Genomic DNA, 25,428 nt, shown 5'->3' with positions numbered 1-25,428 from the left:
GGCGGGAACCGGGCCAGCCGGGGAAGCCCCGGCCGAGCCGCCGCCCTCCCCTCAGCCCGCTCCCTCACAGCGGCGCATGCGCCCGCCGCCAGCACCGCCTTTCCCCACGCCGGGCGGCGGAGCGGCGGCCTGACGCGGCGGGAGCCAAGGTGGGTCCGGCGCCCTCTCCGCGCCCCTGCTCGCAGCGGCGGCCGCCGCCCGCGGGGAGCACCGCCCCGCTCGCCCCCTTCTCCTCCGGCCCGTCAGGGTCGCCCCGCTCCCGCCGTTCCCCCGGGGCCCGCCCCCGTCGCCACGGCAGCGCGGCACGCCCGGCGGCGGCCTGGGGCCGCGCGGCCGCTCCGCGGGGCAGCGGCCATTTCACGACCCCGGCGCCCCGAGGGCTCCTGCCCCGGGGAGACGCGGCTGCTCCGGCGCTCCCTCGGCCACAAGGCCTCGCCCGCGGGGGTGGGGGCGAGCGGCGGCCCCGGCCGCGGGGGGCCGCCTCATCCCGCCCTGGCCGCCCCGCGGCTGAGGTGAGCGAGTACAGTGTGCTCAGCACGGACAAAAAAGACTTAAAACACGCTTCCTTAGCTAGGGAGTTTAGGTTCTCCGGCAGTTCCACGTTCGCTGCCTCGGTGACATCCAGAGTAGAGGCCCTCCATTAAGAAATTAACACCCACAGACACCCCCTGTCTGCCCCCTAACTTCCCGGCCTTCCGAGGGGTGGGAGCTGCCCTGCTCCCTCCGGGGTGACTTGCCTGGCACTAACAGTTTTCAGAGGAACGACCTGTAACTGCTGGAGGTAGGACTGCTAAGATAATTCAGCCCTTCCTGACAGCGTTTGCTAAATAATACTGCGGGATTTAACCTTCGCCAAGACGAACGTCAGTCGGGGAATGAGAGGACCGTAAACACAGGGGAGCGCGGCTTCTGTAGGTGATAGCGGCAATGGAAAGCGGCTTCCCCCTTTGCAGCAGTATTTTCATGTTTTGTAGCAGTACCCTACCTCTAATCATCACTTACTCAGTCCCCTTCAAAAAACGCAGCTCAGTCAGTCCCTTTTGGAGTTGAAAAGGCAGACATGCCTGTGGCATATTCTTCAGTCCAAACACAGAATAGTAATTTTTAGATGTAGCTATTACCGCTTTTGCCAGCAGACTGTAACTATACTCTTCAGTAGATAAACAAACTGAGGAAAGATTACCTGATACGTTGGTAATCTAGACTTAAGTGTTTTCTCTTTACACAGCTCACTTGCTTTTCTGTTCTTAGAAAGAGCCATGTTTTCAGGAGGCCTGCACCTTTATTAGTAAAACTGAGCACTACATCTGTGGAGTAATTAAGCCCAAAAGAATATGTACAAAATAAATTTAAGTATTTGCAATTATGTGTTGCTTGAAAGCATTTTTCCATCTCTTATTTTCATCAGTAGTTTGTGTGAAACATACATGGACCCACATGCGTAAGACAAGAAAGACTAAGTAGGTTAGGGAGACAGTCTTCAGGGCCAGATGCTGCAAAAATACCACCTCAGAGATATAATTAGCAATGTAATCCTCTTGTGATTGCTTGAGTGGCAGCATAAACCGATCTGAGTAGTGTTTCTTCCACATGTTTGAGTAAATATTTTACTTCTTCATAAAGCCAATGATACCATTATGAGTATTTTTTTATAACAGTAGTAAAATTACAAATGAGAGGAGTGATGAGTAGAAATTGTGAAATCTGACATGGATTAAGCTAGTTGCTGGGAAGGAATATGCTACAGATAACATAAAGAGGATTGCAGTTGCTCAGATAAGGTGCAAGGTTGCTTGTGTCTGTTAGTACTAGCTGGCAAATATATTCCCACTTTTCTCAATTGCGAGTATAGTTTGCTGGCTTACTTAAATTTTTCTTCCTGATAGTATATAATTCAGAATTCAAGACATACATGTTTAAAGAGGCTTAGTTCAACTAGGCAAGGTGAGTTTCTCATTTACTTCACCGAGTGACTCAGAAGAGTCCCTGGTTGGGTATTTTTCTGCCATGCTGCAGAGGCTGCTCAGCTAATGGCTACCTAGAACTGGATGGCTGTTGCTGACTGCTGGCCTCAAAGTGCTCAGCCAGTTCACATGTACAGGGTAATTAATACCTGTAACTCCTTAAAACAAGTACATTTAAAAATTAACTCAGTTCTTTCCTGTTACCAGCACATACAGTTAAAGACCACCTGCCTAGTTTGAAGCAGTTCATTGAAGGTCCTTTCCCTCCATCTGAGGAAGGGTGCTGCTCACAGCAAAGCTCTGTGGGAATCCCGAGTGCCTCTGAGCTGCAGCTGCCCGTGTGAGGCACCATGCCTGTGGGCTCATGATCCTCCGCCATCTGCAGTGACACAGTGACTCCCTACTCCTTTCTCAGACACATTTCCTAGGTGTAGATTTTATGTGTCTTTGTGAAACAAGGTTCAGACTCTGGAATTGCTTAAGCAAATATACAACAAAACCCAAATTACTTCTAACCTTGTATTCTGTGGGGATTTTTTTTCAAGAAAACACAGAAATCTGTAAACATTTACTCCTGATCTTGGATGTTGTTGAAAATAAGAAAAACACATAAAACCATACCTATTTCCTCAATTTTCTCTCTACTCTGGAGTTTTTCCTGGATTTAATCCTATCACAGGAACATGAGTTGCCACCTGCAACTCTTGATCTCTGGCCACTTACATTAAATTCCTTTGACCTCTCTGGTTCTTCACTCAAACAGTTCCCTGTGTTACAGAGCTTGCCCATTTTGTTCCTTAGCAAAAAACACATGATAAAATGCATAAAAGCATTGGCTACCTTAGAGCTACTTCATTTTCTTAAAATTTCCTCCTTTCCTTTAGCTAGTCTGCCGTTTTTGAACAGTTAAGTTTTATTGTGCAAATAATCAACAACTGTTCTATTCTAGACACAGCAGGTCTAATGTTTCTTAGAAATTATGTGTACATTAAACAGTGCTTTTGCAAAGGTCATCACAAATTGGCTTAATATATGGTAGCTCTTAAGAAGTTCTAAAATTTATGAAAGAAGGATTTCTTCCTAATTTCTGTTTTCCAGCAACCTGACATTTGCCAGCTATAGTAGACCATTACTGGATGAGGGTTTTGCAGCTATATGGATACCGCTGTGTCATGGATGCAGAAAATGAGCTGTCTCACAAAGCAGAGCTAGACGGGGTTGCTATAGCTCTCCTTTCCTTTTTATATCTATATCTAGTTAAGTTGTGATTTTTCTTTCATTTTAAAGCCGGTGGCTAGAAAGAGGTTTTCCTAGGCTTGTAGTCACCTTTTGCATTGCAAGTCCATTGAATGACCTGTAAGTAATACTTGACACAATTCTTCAGTTTTAGAACTGTCTTTTGAATTGAAATCTTCATATTACTATGCTGCCTTTACCTAGCATTTCACTACATTTCCATTTTATAATTTATTGGCATTTTTAGCTAACAGTGGAAGAAACAGGAAAAGAGAGACTGTTGGAAGTACAGATGATGAAGGAGGACAGGGATCACACGTGGGCTGCTGCTCTGGGATCTCATTAAGCAGCTAAACATATATTTATCTCACAACTGTGACACTGCTGGTGTAGTTGAGGTCTACCAAATATAGGCTTTGACCATGCTTTTGTGATTGATTTGCAGTGGTACTGCATTATGCTTAAGGGGCAGAAATACATATTAAAAAAAACCTAAAGGAAAAAAATTACAAAAAGTCTTTAATAACGTTTCATACAGTTTTAAAGTTACATAAAACTAAAGCATTCCCTGCAGTGTTTCAATACAAGCTGAAAATAAAGCAACATTAATTGATTTTTATTATCCAAACTATGAGAAGAGCAAAAAGCAAAAGGTGAAGCTGGAAATGTCGAAAGCCAGCTAGGAATCTAAATACATAGTTTGTACTAAATTAAAATTAACCTTAAAGTAAATTAGGTTTAGTAAACTTGTAAGTTTGGGGATAATTTGATGTTCTGATTCTGTCTATGTACCAATGAAAACAGTGCAGTCTAAGCAATGGTCAGACATTTTAGTTGCATCCAGCTCCTTATGAGACAATTTGGACAGTTTTCTACGTGCATAATCTGATAAATTAGTACCTAAGGTCATGGGACAGGTGGATTTGCTAAGTCCGCTGTAAAGTAGCCATGAGGCAGCCCATGCAGTGCAAGAGAAATAAGCTGCCAGAAGCCTAGTGATCCTGTTATACTTACCTAAAAAGCTTGTTAGTATCTTTAAATGGCAGTCATAGTTCAATAGAATTTTCTCCATTTTGTTTAAATAGGAAAATGCCAAGCCTAGAGACATAAAAATTATTAGTTTAGTCACTAGCATCCCACCTACTCTCTGTGTTTTTTCCTTGGAAATGGCAAATTATTTCAGCCTAATGGTTAACTCCCCCAAAAAGTCATCCTCAGCACAAAGCCTCGTCTTGACAAAAATATGATGACATAGCCTGTTTGAACAAACATGTTGGCACCAATTCCTGGAACTAGCTAAACTTTGCAAATCACTAGAAAAAAATCAGTTCTTCAGCTGAATAAACTGCCATTAATACCGAAGAGTACGAATGTAGGAAGAGATTTAAGGGACAACCCAGCAAACCTCTGACACCTACAAATTGATACAGCAGAGCAGTGGGCGGTTGCACCGAGAATCCAGGCCATCCAAGAATTAAGCCCCCTCTGGAATCGAATAGGTAAATAGTGTTATTATATTATCGATATGAAAATAAACACTAAGTTTGTCAGTGACAGCTTCTCAAATGTGAGCATTTAGAACTTTCCCCAAAAGACTATGCTTATATTAAGAATTTAATTTAATTAATATTTCTTAATTATCCAAAGCTGCTCTTTGTTCTTTAGTCAACTAAAAAAAATACTAACTTCCTCCATTTCCTCCTAGAAAACGTTTTACCAGATGCTCCATTTGTTTAACACATTTTTTGTGTGCTGATGCTTGAAAAATGTGTCCCTTTACTCATAATTCTTAGATTCTGATTTCTAGAGCCACTTCTGTAATGACTATGAACAATGCGTGATGAAACCAAGAAGCGATGCTGCTATGGGGCAGTGTTACTTGTGCAGGGATCTTCAGAGAGGGAGTGTGTCAGTGCTTGATCTGACTTGGGAGTCAGCCCTGCCTTGAGCAGGATGTTGGACTAGCTGACCTCCAATTCTTTCTGCCCTACATTTTCCATGATGCTAATATGGGTTCCTGCTGAAGGTCTTTAATTCCCAGGAAGTCAACGCTGCATTCTGCAGGGTCTCTAAAGCAGTGATGTGCTTTGGTTACTGCTTGGGGTCCACTCTCACAAACACCTAAGTGAAGGCATAATTCTGTGTGCTTACAGCCTGGCATTGAACAGGGCTGCTGGAGGCAGTGGGGGCTGTTCACCAGTTCTTGTCACACAGGGACCCACAAGGATCAGTGCTTTGGAGGTTTTGAGCCCTCCAGTTCCGCCTGTAGGCTGGGGAAGCTGTGTGCGCTTGGCGCCTTTGGAACTGAAACTGCTACCAACATACTAAAGAAAGATGTGCAACGTAGGATTTTAGGCTCCACTATCTGTTCAGGTTTTTAAGTACCTTAGTGGGTTTTCCAAAATTGTGTGCAAATCTTTTGAAGCCCTGTTGGTATTTAAGGGTTTTTTTGTACAAATGTCCATACATGTATATAAAAATGATGTTTGCCGTTCACTAAAATGACTGGATGCAATGTAGTTTATGCATGTGATTTTTTTTTTGTCCCTGCAAGATTAGTAAGAAACTAGATGTGTAATTTTAAGGACTACTTTGTTAATTTGTCTCTGTTCTCAGTAAATTAATTACTTTATAGAAAAGTAGTTGGATTTTTCTTCCTTCTTATTTTTATTAGCAGTATACAGCAAAAACCTGACTACAAAATTATTTCTGAAAATTAACAAAACAATTTAGTCCTATTATATGCTCCATCTGTGTATTGGCCAAAATTAAGGCAGGTCTTCAGCTGAGATGATGTTTTTGGAATTGGTAAGGTTGTTGGCATCAGACTTGAGTTGTCTCCTGTAGCTTGCTCTCCTTCCTTGTTTAAATAATACGCATATCCTAGCCACAGAAGCTGGCACAAATATTTTGTTTCTAAATAACTGGGAGGCATTTTTAATGATTAGCAGTGAGTAGTGCTTAATTAATGCTAGGTATTTTTTAATAAGACATGCAAGGAAGTATTGGAAATAGAAGAAAGCTTTTTTTTTTGTCAGCTAATATTTAGTGATTGAAATTGATTTAGTAAGATAGAATAAGATATTGTATCCTATTTTATGTAGCTTGTCTTGTTACTTTATTTATCTAGTATTTAGTTAAATCAACAAAATCTTTGCTTTGGTTTTTAGTAGATTACATCCTTTACATTCAGATGAATTTGTTTTTGTTATGGTTTTGAGATACTACTTTTAATGCAGTTAATTTATACTCAGTGTAAATACTTCAATGATATTCTATGCTTTATTGGGCTAGAAAAAAATGTTTTGTTCTGGCTGTAGCCACAGATAGCAATGAAACATTTATCTCCGATTTTCTTTTCATGGCATTTCAAAATTAATGTATCAGTTTAACTGTGATTAATGTAACTTCACAAAATTGTCTTACAGAGATGTGTGTAGTTGTCTGATGCATGTAGACACACACACATACATATATTTGCTTGAGGCTGGTAATAGGAAAATGAGGTGAACAGAAAAAGAGGAATGGAAGATTCAGTTATTAAAACATCAGGTTGGTGTGGCCTCTTTGCCTCAATCCCTTTAAAATCTAGGCAGACACAGAAAGCAGTTTATGGGATGATTATCTGCATAGTCTGTAAGGCACTCCTCATACAGTCTTAAGTTAAGAAAAGATAGTTACTGGCTCTTCCCAGATTACCATCATGAATCCAATTAACTACAGGAAATACCGTGGTAACATTATTCAGCTTCTCTTCTGTATAATGTGAATTCCCTGTGGTGTATTTCTTGTAGTTGATACTGCAGCAATGAAGGGGTCAACAATCACTCGTTCTTTTTGCAGGGTAACAGGTAAGGTGTTAAACTGAAATTATTGAAACTGTTAAAACTCATGTAAATTTACTATGTTTTTGACTATGAGACTTAAAAATAATTCCTCTAACTTGCAGAGTTCATTTTTAAACTTTTCTACTGCTGAATGCTGTTAAAATGCATTACTGACAATATTTCATTCTTCTGTATGTAGTCAGTCTTACAAGTCTGATAGTCTCAGAGTAAACATGATATTCATGATCGAGAATATCTAAGTCACCAGTTTTGTTTGGAGAACAGTTAATATATTCATTTTATACTATCTCCTTTATAATTCTCAATAGTAATTACTGGCTGTCAGCCTGTTCAAGGTAGTTTAAAATAACTTCTGTTAACCATTGACTTAACTCTAGCACAGAAAGCTGACTTAAATTAAATAATATGAATCAAGTCAATTGGTAGACCTGTCCATCAGTTTAGCTTGCAGCTTCTTGCTATTTATGTCAAAAAAGCTATGAATAGCAAATACTGAATCACCAGACCAACACCTACATAATCTTCTAATGAATTACATTCTTTCGTCTCTTTTGTACGTGAAAGCAGTTACAGTCATTTGTAAATATCAAACTTAATGATTAAATGACATTCACCTTTTACTAAAACAGATGGGGAATTTTTTTTTCCCAGAGGGCGAGAAACACATATAGAAATAACAAATCAGGTCTGGTTGTGGTCCCAGTGAAATCACTCGAGTTTTAAAACAGCTGTAGTATTGTTCTGCTGTGTAAATTACATACAACTAAACTATACAAAAATTTGTTTTAATTATTACCTTGTCTTTTCTCTGTCCTATATCTCTGTGTTTATTTTCTTTTTCCAATTTTTCCATGTTTGCTTATAGGTAGGAAACATTTCAAATTTCAAATAAGCCTGGGGAATTGAGGTGTGTGCCTACTGAAATATGTGTGCTCAGTGCTAAACTGCCTTCAAGACTTCTGTTAATTGTAGCTTAAGTATTTCTGAAATATCTGTCAGCAAGCTTTTTTACTGATATATACATTAGAACAACAGCCTTTGCATTTTGTTTCAGTATTCATAATAATCAAGTTTAAAAAAACCCAGTTATCTACAATTTTTACAAAACTTTAGAGATAAATACTTTCTTATTTCTGGCAATGTTAAAATTAGATAGTCTGTTGTAATTCAAAACACGATTTCATTTACCAATGCTTCCTGTAGAAGTGACTAACTATGTCTCAGCAAATTTAGAAGATTTTTCTGTTAAAAACTCTCATGATCTGCCAATCTTAAACCATCAAATTTAAAGCCTAGAGACCAAGTTATAATTTAGTAGCTCTTAACCATGTCATTAAATATAAACAGTCGTCCTTACGCTATTATATTTTTGCTTAGTCTTAGTTATCTAAGTTAACTTTAGTTATCTATCTAAAACATCTTGATTAGTGCAGTTTACAGAACTTTGCATTTTGGCAATGAAACTTTATCCCATATGATATTATATTTACACAAATACCCTGTTGACTTCTGTGGTACTGCTCACAAAAGCAAAGCTTCATAGGAAGACAAGTACCTGTAGAATAAGGCCACGGAGTAAATTTTAGAGCTGTTACCTGAGTGCTTAGGTACTAAGCTAACATGGCCCCTACCTGTAGTCTGTAGTCAACTATGTTCCTTTAAAAATTTGGGTAGTGGGTAGTTACTTACATGTGACTGCAACAGGGAGAGAACAAATTCACTTTAGAAGAAAGAAAATAGTAAAAATAACCTCAAAATTTTATGTGACAGGCATAAGCATCAGCATTTGCCTATATTGTATGAATATATTTGAGGTTTAAAATAACTTTTCTTATACACTGATATTTTAAAATTGAAAGCTTATCCAAGATTTTTTCACGTTAATACATAAAATTAATCTTTTGAAATGTGTGGTCTGCTGTCATATTCTTGTTTACCAAATCCACACAAATCTGGAGAGATGGGACCTCACTATTAGTAGATCATTCCACAGAAATGCAGTGGGGAGCTTTACAATGGGATTACTGTTCCTGCTGGCAGCTGAACTGCTCCAACTGGAATCGTTCCAGTCTGGAACGCAAGTTCTTCTCTCTGTTTTGAAAACGTGTTCTGAAGTAAAAGATAGTAATTGCATCTATTAAATAACCATCTTAATTGCTAAGTTAGAGTGAGACCAGCATCTTCTTGTCTCATCTCTTTTTGGCTATATAATCGTTTTCTGGCTGCTAAAACATTAGACATTACTCCTTTCTCTCATTTCATTCTGGAGCAAAAATTGAGCTTACTGACTGGAAGCCACTGCTTTCCAGATCCTGAAATACTAAAAAGGAATCTTCCTTGTTACAAGGCAGTGACACCTAAGCCAGTTGCTAATTTGCTAACCCCATTGCTGCCATCCTGCAGCCTGCTCGTGTGAACCAGTAAGGTATGCCTCCTTTACGCTCCTCCTTTGTAAATCTGCCCATCATTTAATTGCAGAACCTGCTTTGTTGTGGATCCCTGATCTCCCAGTTGTCCTACTTGCTGCATGGCACTTTACTCAACCTGTAACTTTACAAAGAGCAGTGCTTTTATTCCAGAGGAAATGGATGTGGACAAGAGCTGCTTCACTCCTTGAAAGTGGAAACACAGAGTGATCTCACCTATGACAGCGCAGCATGCTTGCACTATTTCCTCTGCAAGAAAGTCACCTCTCTGCATGTATGAAACAGTGAGTAGGACTTGACAGCTGTCATGTTACCAAATGCAACAAGTGAATCAACGGTGCAACCAACAGGAAACAAGAAATGTTCTATCCTTTCTGTTAGGAATTGGTCTGCTCAAAAGTCACAAAACTCCTCCCACCTCAGAAATACATAGACATCAAAACAAGTATAAAATTCACACCTGGAGGGGACCTCCTGAAATATCCCCCTTAGTGCTTGACATCTGATGGTGTATCATGATTTCAAGAGGCCCTTGTTTCCTTGGGCAATGTGGTACCACTATTTACTTCAGTCAGCCAACAACAGAGACATTATTTTTACTGAGTTGGTATTCATTAGCTGTGTTGTTTATGCACACTTAATGACATTGCTTCCTATGATAAAACATAAAGAGATGGAACATCACCTGAAACACCATTCCATTTCTTAAATTGGGAAACGGGGATTAAAAGACCAGCTGCTTTGCTGTCATGGCAATAGAAATGCATGTCAGAGATAATGGAGCAGATCTGATTAAGGTGGTATCGTGACTGCCATGTGACTCCGTTCCCTCAGATAGCTGATGAGGACCATGACCTGGAATAATGCTCCAGGCTTGTTTTTTTCTCCAGCATCTATCAAGCGTTCACGTGAGGAACAAAATGCTGAAGAGGACCTTTTAAAAACTAAGAATATCTGGTACATAGAAGAATCAGGAGAGAGTTGTTTATTTTACCCAAGCACCATTTTTATGTTTAGCACTCTCTTTATCTGTGCAGGAATACAATAGCCCTCTCCAGTAACATCAACACTGAAATAGTACTTCCTGTCCTATTTTACAACATTTTATATCTGTTCAAGGGAGTAAATGCTTCACTCTATAGAGTGATTTGTCACAATCTTACTTAACTTTTTTTCAGAAATAAGCATACGGGAATTGCTCTCATTGATGACACTGTGCAATTTAAAATCCCTGTTAGGAAGTAAATGTAACAAACTGAAAGACACACAGACAACATATTTAGGTCAGTTGGAACTGCCTGGTTATACAGAACAGAAAATATGGATTTGGTATATCTTCTGAAATAAAATTGAGGGAGGTCTAATTTGTTACACAGCAAATAAACACATTGCTTACCTCTGCCATTTAAAACAATCTTGCTAGTATTTTGTAATACCGTAGGTATATTATCTTCTGCATTAATCTTCATCTCTTCCCTTTTCAGTTTAGAGTCCTTGTCACCCTGAATACCGGTTTAAAAAAACAGAAAAATAGTTTTAGATGATAGAAGTATCTCTGATATTTAATCTCATTTCTTCTAACATTTGAGTACAAGGAAATAGGAAAACTAAATAGTCATACTGGTGGTGGTTCTGCTGCCCATATGATGAGACGTCTTTTTCAAATGCTTGTGTATTGTCTGGACAAGCTGAGAAATAGAAACCAACAGTTTTTTGTTAATTCAACTCTTATTAACGCTAAAAAGAATTTCTGGGGATAAAATAAAGTTATTTCTTTAGCTACAGAGTTTCCTCTGATCATGAAAGCCATCCCTTACTGATTTCAAAGTACACTGAAAAAAAAAAAATAGAGCTTTTGGAGCAGCTTCAAATAGAATGCAATTATATGCAAGTATTCCTGCCTGTTAAAGGATTGACTTTTAAAAGTGCAGAGTCAGGTGGTCAAGTAGCTGAGTAGAAAATGCTCCAGATACTTTTTAATCTTCATTAAGAATCATCTTAATTCATATTCTTATTAATATATTTACATTAGAAATGCATTTTTGAGCATCACTGAAGTTTCAAAAGGCCTTTTGGCTTTCACAGACAAATGTAATTCTCATCTTTTTGAGCTGACTGATACAGCAGTATTAAAGGGTTATTAACGTGTACGTGTATTCTGTTCCCTCCTTTAAGCATCTTGAAAAGGACAGAGCTGCACTAGGTGGCTCTGTGGAATAACGTCCAGTAGCATTGTTGGAAGAATAATTTATTCAAGTATGTGGTAGATAGTGTAATATCTGAATGAATGAAATTCTATTTGAATCTATTTAAATATTTACTTTAAAAAACAAATATATAGAATTATAGATAAAAGGTGGACAATGAACAGCAAGCAGGTCACACTTCAACACAGCACAGGACTGTTATACCACCTACTCCCCACAATGTTTTCTGGTTTTGGTTTTGGTTTATTGTAGCAAATCTGTCTTTTAAAACACTATTTATGCTGCTGAATCCTAATACTGGTTTTGCAGAATTTAGGACCTAAGGTTTATCTATTTAGTAAAGTTTCTATAGTTATACATACAGCAGAGATGTACTTAGTTTGGTATTAAAAGAATGCTTCTTTCTTATACTTGCAACTATTTTCCTGCAGACATAAGAGAAACAGAATGGTAATCTTATGCTGAGTAAGAATTTCCACTCAAGATCCATGTAAATGGTTTATTTAAACATCACAGTGACTGATTAATATATTCACATTTACAGCTTCCCTTCAGCTTTCTTTTTGTCAGATGGAAGGTCTTCAGAGCAGGACTTACCTTGTATTAGAAGTTATATTAAAGCATGAGAAAAAACTGTTTTCTGCTTAGACAGATTCTTGCGTTCAGTTTTCTTGTTAGAGAATCGTCATATATGTGACTTCAGACTTGCCAACAGACCATAAACAAGGAGCAGAGGGAAGAGAAGGCATATAACTTGTGGACAGTCTGTTTGGCAAGTATCAACTAAAATCTAAATGGTGTGATCTAGAAATCATGCTGCCATTATGATATTATTAGCTTTGCTGAAACTTACTTTTAAGAATTTGAGAAAATCAAGATGGCATTACATTAAATGCTTTCAGTTGAGCGATTCCTGTCCATATAAAACACACAGTTATAAAGTACCTAATCAGCCAAACTCTAGAGCTTGAAATACACAATCGACTAAACTTTGAATTGCTAGGACAGGCAGCAAAGCTCTTGAATTTTGAGATGACTGCACACCAAAAAGAAAGTACAGTCTATGTCTGACTGCCCAAATCTTAAGCCTTGGACAACTCTATAATCAGCTGCCAGGTACTCAGCTTTATGTTGCATTTTTGAGCTTCTGTTGTAGATTTTCAGTGAACATACTACTTTTTTTAACAGGTACTGCAATGGCTGCAGGAGTTTTGCTGCAAAATGAACTACCGTATTCTTCGTTACTAGAGAGCAGTCTATATCTTGCAAATATGAGTTCAGGTAACAATTTTTCTCTGATATGCCATTCATAAAAAGTGCTTAGAGAAATTCTGAAAAAAAATATTTTCCATAGAAAATTAAAAACCCCAGAAATATTATCCCCAATAATAAACATAAAATGTCTCTAACAAAAGCAAACTGCATTATTTTATCATCACCACAATGTGTTAATATGTTGAGCTTTTTTCTAACTGTCATATTGTCAGATCTCTTAATTGAAGAAATGTGATTTTTGTGTTCAGAAACTGCCTAGCTCTTTGAAAATACAAACACACCTTCAGCAAAACTCCCCTTTCTAATAAAGTATTTAAACTCTTATAGGATGTAATTTTTTCTTACTATTTTGGGCAAGTACTTGCAAATCCTGCTGGATTCAGTAGGAAAATAATGATGTGCAGCATTTTATTTTGCTAATTTCTGGCTCTACTATCATTTGATATACACTGAAGAAAAGTTTTTGGGAAGAGAAAGAGGAAAAGAATTAAATATAAGAAAGCAATATAATTAATTAGAAAACATTTTTCATGTTTCTTGGATATAGGTAGCACTTGTAATAGCAATCTCCTTTTTCTTCCACTCCCCCCCAAAAGGCATATTTAAATATTTCCTCACCTTTTGATACCAGCTTTATTGCTGAATTAGAATAGTCAAGAGTTTTGAGACAACAGCTAACAGAGTTACCTTTAACATTTTCCTTTTCTCATACAACATCACTACTGATGTTTCAGGCCTGGTATCTACAGCAAGCCTTAACCACATCTCCTTAAAAGCCAGGGTGCAGTATTCAAAATTCAGTCATTTAATTCCTATTCAGTACCTAGAAGAAACAGTAGATTTTTGCCTGATGAATTTTTATCAGAAGAGAGCTTTCTCTTATGCAAATTCCTCTGTAAGAGTTACTAGTTTTGTAGTACAAAAAGAAACACACACTGAAGACATATACTATCTTTAGGAAAATGCAATGTGATTAATTTGCTTATTGAACAAAGTTATGGTGGGTTTTCTTGATTTCCCCAGTCTTTTTCGTTAACGTGCAGTCTAACGCACAGACAATGGGATGACAAAGGTTTTTTTGCATTGGTATAGTCTGTCCTCCACATGGTTGCATGAGAATTTTGTGCTTTTGAGTGTTGCAGTCTTTCTGGCCGGCTCATTCTCCTTCTTGGCACACTGGAAGCCAAGTGGGAGGCAATTTGCTACCTAATACCTACCTTCAAAAGCCTAAAGCACTCAACTGATACATCTCCTCCTCCCCATAATCTGCTTTATCTCAGTCTGTAGGGCTAACAGCTTCGCTTAATAAAAAAGCTGTGCCCTGAAAAAAAAAAAGCCTTTTGTTTTGAATAACAAATTGTGTTTTGTTAGAAGATATGAATGGTCCAGAGCGAACAGTCTGCAATTCATCATGTACTGAACCATTTCAGTAGGAACACACTAATCCCAATCATTACAGAGCTAATGATGCATTTTGGAGCAACTAAGTGGAGGAGGAGAGGTGGTTGTGGAATGTTAAACCAAGAGGTGGGGGAGTATACTGTACTTGCAGATTTCTCAGGAAGCAGAGCCTCCAGCTACGTTTTGATTGTTCTTTTGAATCTAGTATTTTGTGTCTTAGCGAGTTCTGAATGCATGTTATTTACAACTAACTAAATACTTACATTGTTTATGGAAAATGTTTTGGTTGTTCCCAGTCCGTTTTCAAAATTATCTGCTTGAAATGCAACTATTTTCATCAAGCAGCAGAACGGTTTGTCCCAAACAGACTCAATTCCTATAGAATGGAGCAGCCCAAGGATAACTGGCAGCAGCGCCTTCATTGTTAGTTACTATGGAGACAGCTCAGCCCATGCAGACTAGCTGCTGGAGCATACAGAAGGATGCACAGCTCTCCTCAACTTCAGCGCTGAGCAACTTGGATTTCTGATCAGTGCGTCCTCAGCAGCCTTCCTAGACAGTATCTGGGGCTGGTCAGTCATGCAGGGTTCACCCCGAAGGCGTTCAGCAGTGAGTATTTTTAGCAACTTTTTCCAGGGTCGGAGGCATTCTTCCTCCGATCCCCTTCTTCGCATAATCCAGAGGCGCCGGAGCTCAGTTGTAGAGGTACTCTCATCATCGACTCACCGGGTTATGGTGGCGGTATCATCTCTGAGCCCTGAGGAGCTGGATGCAACTTTTCCTGAAAAAAAAAGTAAAGTACTTTTCATTAAGACTGTTGTCAGTTCTGGGTATTTTCTCAGTATTAAATTAATATACTTTTGCTCTGTTAGATATGTCTTTTTAATATATATATATATGCATAAAATACTGGGCTTAAAATTTTTTTTCCTGTATTTTATATTTTGTTCACTGGTTCCTTATTCAAGGATTAATATATGCTTTTCACTCTAATAGCTTGGTTAAAAAGAATAGATAAAATAGAAGCACACATTCACACATACACCAAGTATATGGCTAAGTATTTTCAATTTCAGGTGGAAGAGGACTGTGACATTTTTTTAATGTTGCAAAGAATATCACACACCTCTAACTTAATAAGAAAAACCAGTTACTGTGAGAAAAAACAACTTCTGCAGTAATGCAAGCAATTTTTCCCCCTCAGAATTCTTAGTTTAAGTCTGTGTTGAAAAATGAGCCTTAAATATATATTCCATATATTTATGCTGTTTGTAACTTCATCAATTTAAGGTTGAACTGATACTTTTAAGGTGGAGATGAATTTCTAAGCTGCCTTACTAAATCTGTTTTTGCCTGTGTTCTAGGAAGTTCAAGGCGTCCGACAGCAAAATACACTAAAGTAGGGGAGCGCCTTCGCCATGTCATTCCTGGTCACATGCAGTGCTCAATGGCATGTGGTGGACGTGCTTGCAAGTATGAAAACCCGGCTCGATGGAGTGAGCAGGAGCAAGCCATTAAAGGGCTCTACTCTTCTTGGTAATAAGCAGCATTTACTCTCACTAAATATAACTGCATCAATTGTATTTATTAAAAGAGACAATTCAAAGGAAAATAATGAGGTTTTTTTAGATCAGCTACTGCTAAGTATGAAACTTAATGATAACTTGATTCAGAATTACAGCTTAACAGTAAACCATAATGGCTGTTGTACATAGCCCAGTAAAGATGAAAGATTTCTGTTGACTTACAGTAATTTTGGTTCAGATCCAAAAGAATAAATACCTATCTGTCATGAATTATTAAAAAACTACTCTAGGTTATAGACAGTTCTTGCTAAGGTTTAAAATGCAAATTAATTTAAATGTGTTCATCTCTATTTAAATAGAATTTAAAAGTAAAAACATTTACTGAAGAGGAAATAATGCATGTGTTCAAAAGCATATTCATATAAAGTAATAGTCACATGAAATGTATCTTTACATTCTTACTGATTTTTTTGTAACAGCAAATGCTATTCAGAAGCATACAAAACATGAAGGGCCAAACAGAGATCTGAGTCCAGATTTCTATTCAAAAGAATTTTTTAGTATGTTCATTGGCCTGACATTTAAACAGTTCCAGTAATGGTCTTTTGGTATGTCATATCTGTATCAGCTTAACAAGATTTATCACTAACATGATATGATAGTAGAATTTTTTGAGAAATAATTTCTAGTTAATCAGCAAGGTATTTCTGTCTTTCTTGAATATAACATAGTATTCTTATTTTGGTAGATTCATACCCAGGAAATTATTAATAACAGTATTATTATCTACTTTTCTAATTTCTCAGGATAACAGATAACATACTGGCTATGGCTCGACCCTCAACAGAATTAATTGAAAAGTACAACATTATTGAACAGTTTGAAAGGTAACAAATTTAGTCATTATTTACTGTACGTATTACTAGTGTAATTCCTGATCCATTTTCTCTTTCAACATAGATTTGGATTGTTGATAAAGATCCTTTCATTTTAATGATATACAGGTAAAGATTTATTGCCCGCTAAGAATAAATATGTGTTTCAGAAAATAAGAGATAATGAGATTTTGGCTGCATATAATACTTTGACTCATCCATTCCTTCCTTAAGATGTGGCATAAAAACCATAATTAACCTTCAGCGTCCTGGGGAGCATGCAAGCTGTGGAAATCCACTGGAACAAGAAAGCGGCTTCACCTACCTTCCTGAAGCTTTTATGGAGGCTGGAAGTAAGTTCACTCCTGCTGCTGTTCCTCATTAATTATTGATTTTGGCACTTAAAGATGTTTTTACTTGAATGCTTGTGTGTTAAAAGCAGCTATGTAAGAAGTGTTGCACAAAATGTGATGTAAACATGAAACTTGCCAAATATAATCAAGAGAGAATAACACATTATTGAACATCATATAGATGTCGAATGAGATGGAGACTTTATGTTCAGGTGTTCAGAATAAAGAAAGGACAACAGCTAGTTAAAGTTTTCTTCTTCTGAGTTCACAATTATATAATCCATTAATAGTGTTTCAAATTCTGGTAAAATTAATGTTTTCTATCTAGACAAAGGTTATTTCATTTGAGGACATCTGTATTGACAGTATTTTTGTATTTTCATATTACGGTGAGATGAGAAAAAGTGCTTCTTTAAGAAACAGCTTTTGACTGAAGAACTGCTTTTATTTCTAAAAGGGAAAAAATACCCTCTACCTATATATAGCTCAGTAATTTTAGTATGAATCACTCAGTTTTGTTACACCTTTTACATTCTAGTAGAACTTCAGTTTGACAAATCTTTGCTAGCTTCACGTATTTATCAAATTTCAATAGCAAGTGTACACTGAAAGAGGAAAATAATCTCTTGCAAACAATATGTAGTCAGATTCTAAGATCCATTATGCAATTTTAGTACTATCATTTATTATTAGTCATCTCTCCTCTGCATATAGTACTGAAAATTTCGTATTTGGTATGGCAGAAAATAACTCTCTCTCTTTTTATTTTAGTTTATTTTTATAATTTTGGATGGAAGGATTATGGAGTGGCATCTCTCACTACTATACTTGATATGGTAAAAGTCATGGCTTTCGCCTTGCAGGAAGGGAGGGTAGCTGTACACTGTCACGCAGGACTTGGTCGGACAGGTATGTGCTCTACTGCAAGATCAACAGAACCGTTTTTCTAAAAATGCAAAACAGTCTGTGGTTATAAATTATTAATAATTTGTTTAGATTCTATATAATTGCAAAATGCACATCTATAAAATGGTTAAAAATATTAAACAAATTTGTGAAAATTATCTGAATGGCTAGAGGAGATCAGTTTTAGCATATTAAAAACAGAAGCCTGTAAGGTTAGAAAATTTTTGAATTTGTATAATAATTCCCTGTTACATTCAAATGGGACAGCTTCTTTTTGGTGGGAAAAATTCACATAGTGCACTTTCATTGTCCAGCATTTATTACATGTTTACAAACCTGCCACTCATTGTTAGATCAGGTAGTTTTGGTGGAGCAGCTAAAATTTCATTTACGTCTTTCAAGACCTTTTTGCCCGTGTCCTTCCTTTAGAAGCCACCATTGCTCCTGTGTTCACAAATGACAGAACTCCTAGAGATGCTGTGGTGAGAAATTAGCTCTCACCGAACATGTAGTGAGAATGGGTTTACTATCCTGTGATCCAACCAGTGCAACTATACTTAGGTAACAGCATCACATAATAGAGGGCCTGTATATTTACCTATATTTTTACCCTGTAGTTCCACTAAGTATTTGTTTTAGTCTGATAGTTCTTCAACTAATGCTTGTCTTTATGTTTTCCAGGTGTACTAATAGCTTGCTACTTAGTTTTTGCAACAAGAATGAGTGCTGATCAAGCAATTCTGTTTGTCAGAGCAAAAAGGCCTAATTCTATTCAGACTAGAGGGCAGTTGTTATGCATCAGAGAATTCACTCAGTTTTTGGTTCCTCTGAGAAATGTATTTGCATGCTGTGAGCCCAAGGCACACACAGTGACACTGTCCCAGTACCTGACCCGTCAGAGACATCTGCTCCATGGTTATGAGAGTAGGCATCTCAAACACGTGCCAAAACTTATTCATCTAGTTTGTAAATTGTTGCTAGACTTGGCTGAAAACAGACAAGTGATAGAGGCAGAATTGTTAGATATACCAGATCTCTCAGCTGAAATTGAAAAGACTGTTTCTCAGTTGGTGTCCACACAGCTAGATAGAGAACTCGCAAGGCAGGACAGTGATACGTCAGACTCCTCCCATACCCAGTCGTCCACTTTCGAGACCCAGGATTCTCTTTTCTCCCTGGGACATGAATGTGATCCGCTTTGGAAGAGAAGGAATGCGGAATGCCTTCAGCCTCTTACTCATCTGAGAAGGCGTCTAAGCTATAGTGAGTCAGATTTAAGGAGAACTGAGTTTCTTTTAGACCAAGGAGAAACTGCATGGACAGTACCTGCTCAGATATTACTGTGCAACAAACTTAAGCAGAACAGTGGTGAGGAATGTTCTGCCACAGGTGAACAAAAAACACAGTTGGATTTAAACAAAGAAGCATTAGTGCGTAATACATGCATGTTCTGGAGTCAAGGTAAATTTAATTTGGATGGACGAAAAGATGGATCCTCACTTTATCACAGAAGGCTCTCTACCAAAGAAGTACAACGCAGCAGAACCTTTTCTTCAGGTCTAGCATCTATCCATAATACCAGGGAACCTGGAACACCAGGGCATAATTTTACCAATGAGATTGGTCATAGGAAAGACCACAAGACTAATATGTATAGCAGAAGAGTCTATGTCTCTGAGGACTCTGATTCTTCTTCTTCTTCTAAAGTGAACTTTTCCATTGGATATGAAAGCCAAGGTAGCAAAGATGTGTCAGAGACAATTCCACACATTGTTCTGCAGTCAGAATTAAGTTTGGAAGCCCGAAGAGTTTTGGCAGCAAAAGCACTTGCAGATATAAATGAATTTCTGGGAGAGGATGAAGTGAAGCAGAAGGTAGAAATGTGGCAGGTAATTTTTAACTTGATTTAGTGTTATGGGCTCTGCATATTTCACCTAGGTTAATTCCTAGAATGGCAAAAATGCTACCATGTGCTTTGAAATGGCACATTGGGACACCAGTTTATACTGTGGTTCAGTAAATGATTGTATTTGTCTGTTATGGACCAGTTCTTTCAAAAGCAAGCAAAGTGCACCTACAAATTTTGGTCTCTAGCAGGAGGTTATAACATTGTTTCTGGTTGTGTTAATTCATTTTACTAACTAGTGAAAATTAATGCAGTTATCTGTGGTTGTAACTTGGTTTCTGGTAGCATAAAGGTACCACAGGTTTTAAGGTAGAGCTGTGTTGTTTTTAATCAGTGCTTTCTCAGAACTAAACAGAGGATTCTATGTGTAAAAGTAGAAGAATTTAGTTGAAACTTAACTGATTGTCCTCAAACCCAAATTCTCCTAGCAACATTTGCTTTGACGTTGGAATCCAAAGGTGTTTTATGTATTCTAGTAGATAATTGGAAGGTTCTGAGCAGCACCATTTATGTCATTCTTCTGTTTTAAAGAATCACTTGTATTACTGCTGATTAATGTTGATGCTTTGGAAAAAAATAGACTTTTTTTTTTTTGTAACTCTTAAGTCTTTTTTTGTTGGAACATAAGCAGCCACATACTGCTACAATCAAAAGAGAATGTTGGCAAAAGTAAATAGATGATGCATCTTCAGTTTTGTTTTGTTTTGTTTTAAGAAAGAACTGAATTCTCGAGATGGAGCTTGGGATAAAATCTGTACCGAGAGAGATCCTTTTATCCTCTGTAGCTTGATGTGGTCCTGGATAGAGCAGCTGAAAGAACCTATTGTATCCAAAGGTGATATTGACATGCTGGCAAAAAATTGCACAGAATCACAGGATGCACTTTACTTACTGAGAAAGGTAGATATATGTCAATTTATTCTTTAACTGCCAAGTACATTTTGTTAATGTGTGTTAAAACTATTCATTTATGGCCTTTTAGGCAAGGGAATTGCACTTTTAAAAGGCAACTTCAATCTCTTTAAAAATCAGAATGAGGATTATTTTGGTATTGAATACTATGAGCAGTAATAAATACTATGATGATGAGTATTATAAGAAAATACCAGATACTATCTTTGAAGACCATTCAGTAGAAGCTCAACTTCAGCGTATTTCCCTGCAAATTCTGCAGTTTGAGACCCAGAGGCAAAAATGAGAAACCTTTTCTCTGTGACTCGATATATGGCTTTTCTTAATGTCACATCTGGCAGCTGTGCTTAATGGTTGTCATACTTGCTGTGCAAACATCTTAATCCATCAGCTTTGGAAGAGCTGGGGCAAGGAATGGGAAGAATTTGCCAATTCAAGGAATCAGAAGCCAGGCCAAATTATTCTCCATAAATCAGAACTGTGGCCATCTGTATTCTGAAATGCCTGTGAAAAACAGGTACTTCTGATCCAAACTGTTGAATTGTGCTTTCCTCAAAGGGCTAGATGCGAGGTAAATTAAAAAAAAAATAAATTCTCTATTCTTGATCTCTTAATTACACTAATTATTTTCCTAATTCTTTGGGAATTCTTTGTTTCCAAAGTATTTATGAAGAAAATAGGGCCCCTTTTAACAGCCTCTAGATATCCAAGAATACAGCTTCTAATCAATAGGTGGTCAGAACTTTATGTGCAGTCACCATCTTCATGACATGACATTCAGAATTCCTGAGTTCATCTAAAAACATCATGTTTCTTCCTGAAGCATTCTTCCACTCTATCAGAGTTTTAACTTTCTGTTTGTATTAAATAAAAAATAACTGCTTGACACCTGTTATAAATGAATGGGAAAGGAATAATAATTATGGGGTTTTTAAATTTAAAAATATTAATTCTATCTTACCTTACTTTATCCTATGTTATTTCAGAATCACAGAATAGTTTTGTTGGCAGGGACCTCTGGATATCTTCTAGTCCAAACACCCTGCTCAAAACAGAGTCAACTAGAGCAGGTTCCTTGTATGACAGATGCTCCAGTCCCTTAATCATCTTTGTGGCCCCTCGCTGGACTTGTTCTAGTATGTCGATGTCCTTGTACCAAGGAGCCCAGAGCTGGACCCAGCACTCCGGATGTGTCACCTCCATTGACCGGCTGGCAACTCTCTGTCTAATGCAGCCCAGGATGCTCTTAAGCTGCCTTTACTGCAACGGGCCATTGCCGGCTCATGTTCAACTTTGTGTGCACTGGGACACCCAGGTTCTTTCCTGCCAATCTGCTCTCCAGCCAGTCAGCCCCTTATATGTATGGGTGCATATTTAGCTGCTCTTCCCAGAAATCCCTCAAGTTTTAATTTAATTTTCACTGTTAAGTGACCTGCCAGTGTGGAGATCAGTCTACCCTGGAAAAGGCATGGGAACTAGCAGCCACAAAGATACTGTTGCTCCGTTTATGCATTCTTGCTGGCACTGCCCAGGTGTCTTTCTGCAAGCTTCCTTTAATGGTGAAGGAGACTCGGTAGGACGGAGATGCAGATCATCATATGTTAGCTGGGGGAAGAGCCCTAAACATGCATTTTGGGCTGAAAAGATCAAATCTCACTTTTTCTATGCCAATTCACATGAATGCTACTGTTCATGTAGGGGACCTTGAAAAATAAGTCTCCAGATGTGTGCCTGACCTCCTAGAAATTTCTAGAGCAGTTTGTGGTACAGTACAAGAGAAGAGTTTCTCCCATCATGACTGAAGTAATTATGTAGAGGCTCTTTACGCTTGTGAAAAGTCCCTCCCCAAGTTCTACACCTGAAGGTTTCAATACAGGAAGGCACATTCTGATATTTAAACAGCAATTAATGAAAACTGAAAGTTAAATGTTTTTCATAAAAATATTTCTTCTAATGAGCTGCTGTTCCTTTTACCCACCAGGAACAGTGTCAGACTATCCTTTGTATTTTACACTGCGTGGTGAACTTGCAAATGCTACCAGCTGATGTGGAGGAGGCCTTACTTGCTCGTGCTATTAAAGCTTTCACTAAGGCAAGTAACCATTTGTCCATGACATCATATTTATTTGTTTTAAATTATGAAGGGTGAATCAACAGAGCAGGCCTCTGTGAGAAAAGTTACAATAATTCACAATTCACACTTAGTGTACTCATGCTTATCTATTTCAGAGTTTACATTTTATAATAATCAGCCTACAGAAAGCGTAGGAAATATTCTCAACAAAATTAAATTCTGTCACTACAACCTTAATCCTTTAGTCTCATTTTTCTATTTCTGAATCACTGCCAATTCATGGACTTCTACAAATTAGGGAAAGGATAATTTTAAAGTGGTCAGAATAATTAGTCACTGGGAGTAGGTTACTAAAGGCTTTGGTAGATTCTGTACTACTTGGAGTCTTTCCATCAGATTAAATAATTTTCTGAAATTACGTTGCAATTCAGTTATGTTTTGGGCCCTTAATACAGGGTGTGTGTAACTAACTTCTGCTTTTGGAATCATTTAATATCAGTGACAGGTAAAGCTTGCTATTGCTGAGCTCAGAGCTGCTTTCTTCTCAGATTCAGCAGGTGAAATTATTTGAACAGAACATTCATCACACTGCTTCCTAATCTCTTGTAAGTCTACAGACATGTCACCTGTTAAAACAATCATGACATTTCTCCTTCTACTAGTTTGCTTTAATGTCTAGTCAGCATAAAATTGAAAATACTTAGCATTAAGTACTCCATCAGGAAACACATGCTTTCTTTGATAAATCTTAAAACTTTTTTTTTTTTTAAATGATGGTAATTACTTTGCATTTTGCTGTATGACATCTATTTAACAACTGAACTTAAATTTCTCCCTTTTATTAGACAAGCTTCGATTCTGAAAATGGACCATATGTTTACAATACCTTGAAAAAAGTATTTAAACAAACACTGGAAGAAAAAAGAAAAAATCTTAAGGAAGGAACAGAGAATCCCTCTTGATTTCTGCACAGCTATGCTGAAGAGTTAGATGGGCCTACCAAATTATTTTGCATTTTCCAGCTACTGTATTTTGTGCTATCTGGCGTGATTTACCTAACTTTAGGTAATAGTAGCTATTAACAAAGCATTTTATTTTTTAGAGGGCATTTTAGTGACAATTGTTCTACCTACACAGTTCTAAAGAACAGCTCCTGTGTGACCGTACCGTAGCATTTGGTTTCAGGTACTATGCTTTTATATTGTGAACTGTTCTCTTCTTTTCAGATGTATTTATTGATTTAGAAACCTCTGTCATTGGCAAGCAACATTATTTTCAAGTTACACAATTGCCATAAGTTCAGTGCCATGGTACACAAAGGTTTAATGGATTTAGTTAATATTTATGTATTATGTATGTTTACATTAATGTTATTTGATTTTACTTTGCAGAAAATAAATATTGACTGAACTTATTAAACTCCTTTGCCTTTTAGAAATTTTAAAATAAGACTAAGAGTAATAATGAACAGATCTTGAGGTCTGCTATTGACAGCAGATAATTTTTTCCTTTAGATCTCTTAAATAATTGTCACCAATGTGTTTCTAAAAGGTGTTGCAGTAGAGAAATACATTAAGTGTATTGAGTATTAAGTTATCAAGGCCTTAATTTAGACATTTTTGGCTGAGAAAGCTTTAAAGTGTTTTTAATAGAAAATTGATTGTGGCATTTTAAGTACTCTGATTTAGAGTAAAATTTTACCTTATTAGCTAAATTTTTACAGATCTTATTTTAAGTGAGAAAACAACTATCAAACCTTAATAAGGATATCATTCTGTCTGTACTTATGTTCAGCAAAAACATGCATAAATAAGTGTAACATAATAATACTAAAAAATAATCAATGAAAATCTTATTATCTGCAATACACTTTGTTAGAGGCATTTTTATCTAATAAGACAGAAACAACTGGGATATCATCATAACTGCAGTTTTTGATAACAGCCTTAGGATTCGGACTGGAATGCCAGTTTGCAGGAGTAACAGTTTATCCAGCTTGATATATTTAAGTAGTTAAACAGGAATCTGTCCCTTTTCCAAAATATTTTTATTCAGTACTGTGACTAGTATTTAGAGTTAAAAATAGACCAGTTTAAAATATCTATAAATTATATTGCTTCAACTGTTAGATGATTATATATCAAATTCAGATCCAGACAAGTACTTTGGCAGAATCATCCTAAAGTAAGCACACTTGAAAGTAAAATATTGCTTATGAATCACATACACAAAAGTAGCTTTGTAAAGAGGCAAGGCAACATAGCAAGCAGTTTAACATTAGCCAGCATACCTTAGCAGTCAGACTTAGGAATACCAAGATGCATTTGCAGGTGTCTTAGTTTCCCATGAAATTATTTCAGTTTACTGCAGTTAACAGCTCCGAACAGCTTGCACCAGTTCCTGGTATTATACACTTGCGGTGTAGAAACCAGCTCAGTATTGTTTAAATCGGTACAGTTAACAAGGACTTTTTAACATATCATTAGATCCAGCTAGAATAATCTTTCTGAAGTTAATGT

The 25,428-nt window shown here is 37.3% G+C and overlaps 1 protein-coding gene across 4 annotated transcripts; it reads left to right on the top strand.

Moving 5' to 3' along the window:
• Positions 1 to 92: 92 nt before the first annotated feature.
• Positions 93 to 23,992, top strand: PTPDC1 (protein tyrosine phosphatase domain containing 1). 4 transcript variants are annotated; one of them, XM_075053598.1, is made up of 10 exons: positions 93 to 149; positions 12,870 to 12,962; positions 15,722 to 15,893; positions 16,690 to 16,770; positions 16,993 to 17,111; positions 17,883 to 18,020; positions 18,699 to 19,906; positions 20,638 to 20,823; positions 22,817 to 22,927; positions 23,755 to 23,992. In XM_075053598.1, exons 2-10 carry the CDS (start codon positions 12,878 to 12,880, stop codon positions 23,869 to 23,871), a joined length of 2,217 nt encoding a protein of 738 aa, XP_074909699.1. In that variant the 5' UTR covers positions 93 to 149; positions 12,870 to 12,877; the 3' UTR covers positions 23,872 to 23,992. The 4 variants fall into 4 exon arrangements, 2 of the variants coding, with proteins under 2 accessions (XP_074909699.1, XP_074909698.1); XR_012653892.1 differs by lacking the exons at positions 93 to 149; positions 12,870 to 12,962 and adding an exon at positions 12,973 to 15,150 and having other exon boundaries at positions 21,822 to 22,927; positions 23,755 to 23,890; XM_075053597.1 differs by lacking the exons at positions 93 to 149; positions 12,870 to 12,962 and adding an exon at positions 12,977 to 15,150.
• Positions 23,993 to 25,428: the final 1,436 nt, after the last annotated feature.

Source organism: Buteo buteo, chromosome 21 (genome assembly GCF_964188355.1).
Source record: "Buteo buteo chromosome 21, bButBut1.hap1.1, whole genome shotgun sequence".
NCBI lineage: Eukaryota > Metazoa > Chordata > Aves > Accipitriformes > Accipitridae > Buteo > Buteo buteo.
Note: the sequence above shows the minus strand (reverse complement) of the source record. Positions and strands in the feature narration are given on the sequence as shown.

Bases quoted from the DNA above. Each gene is read 5' to 3' on its own strand.
- PTPDC1 (XM_075053597.1), top strand. From the start codon at position 14,937: ATGCAGGGTTCACCCCGAAGGCGTTCAGCAGTGAGTATTTTTAGCAAC. The intron at 17,112-17,882 runs GTAAGTTCACTC...TTTTTATTTTAG, and splicing joins AGCTTTTATGGAGGCTGGAA to TTTATTTTTATAATTTTGGA. The intron at 22,928-23,754 runs GCAAGTAACCAT...CCCTTTTATTAG, and splicing joins CTATTAAAGCTTTCACTAAG to ACAAGCTTCGATTCTGAAAA.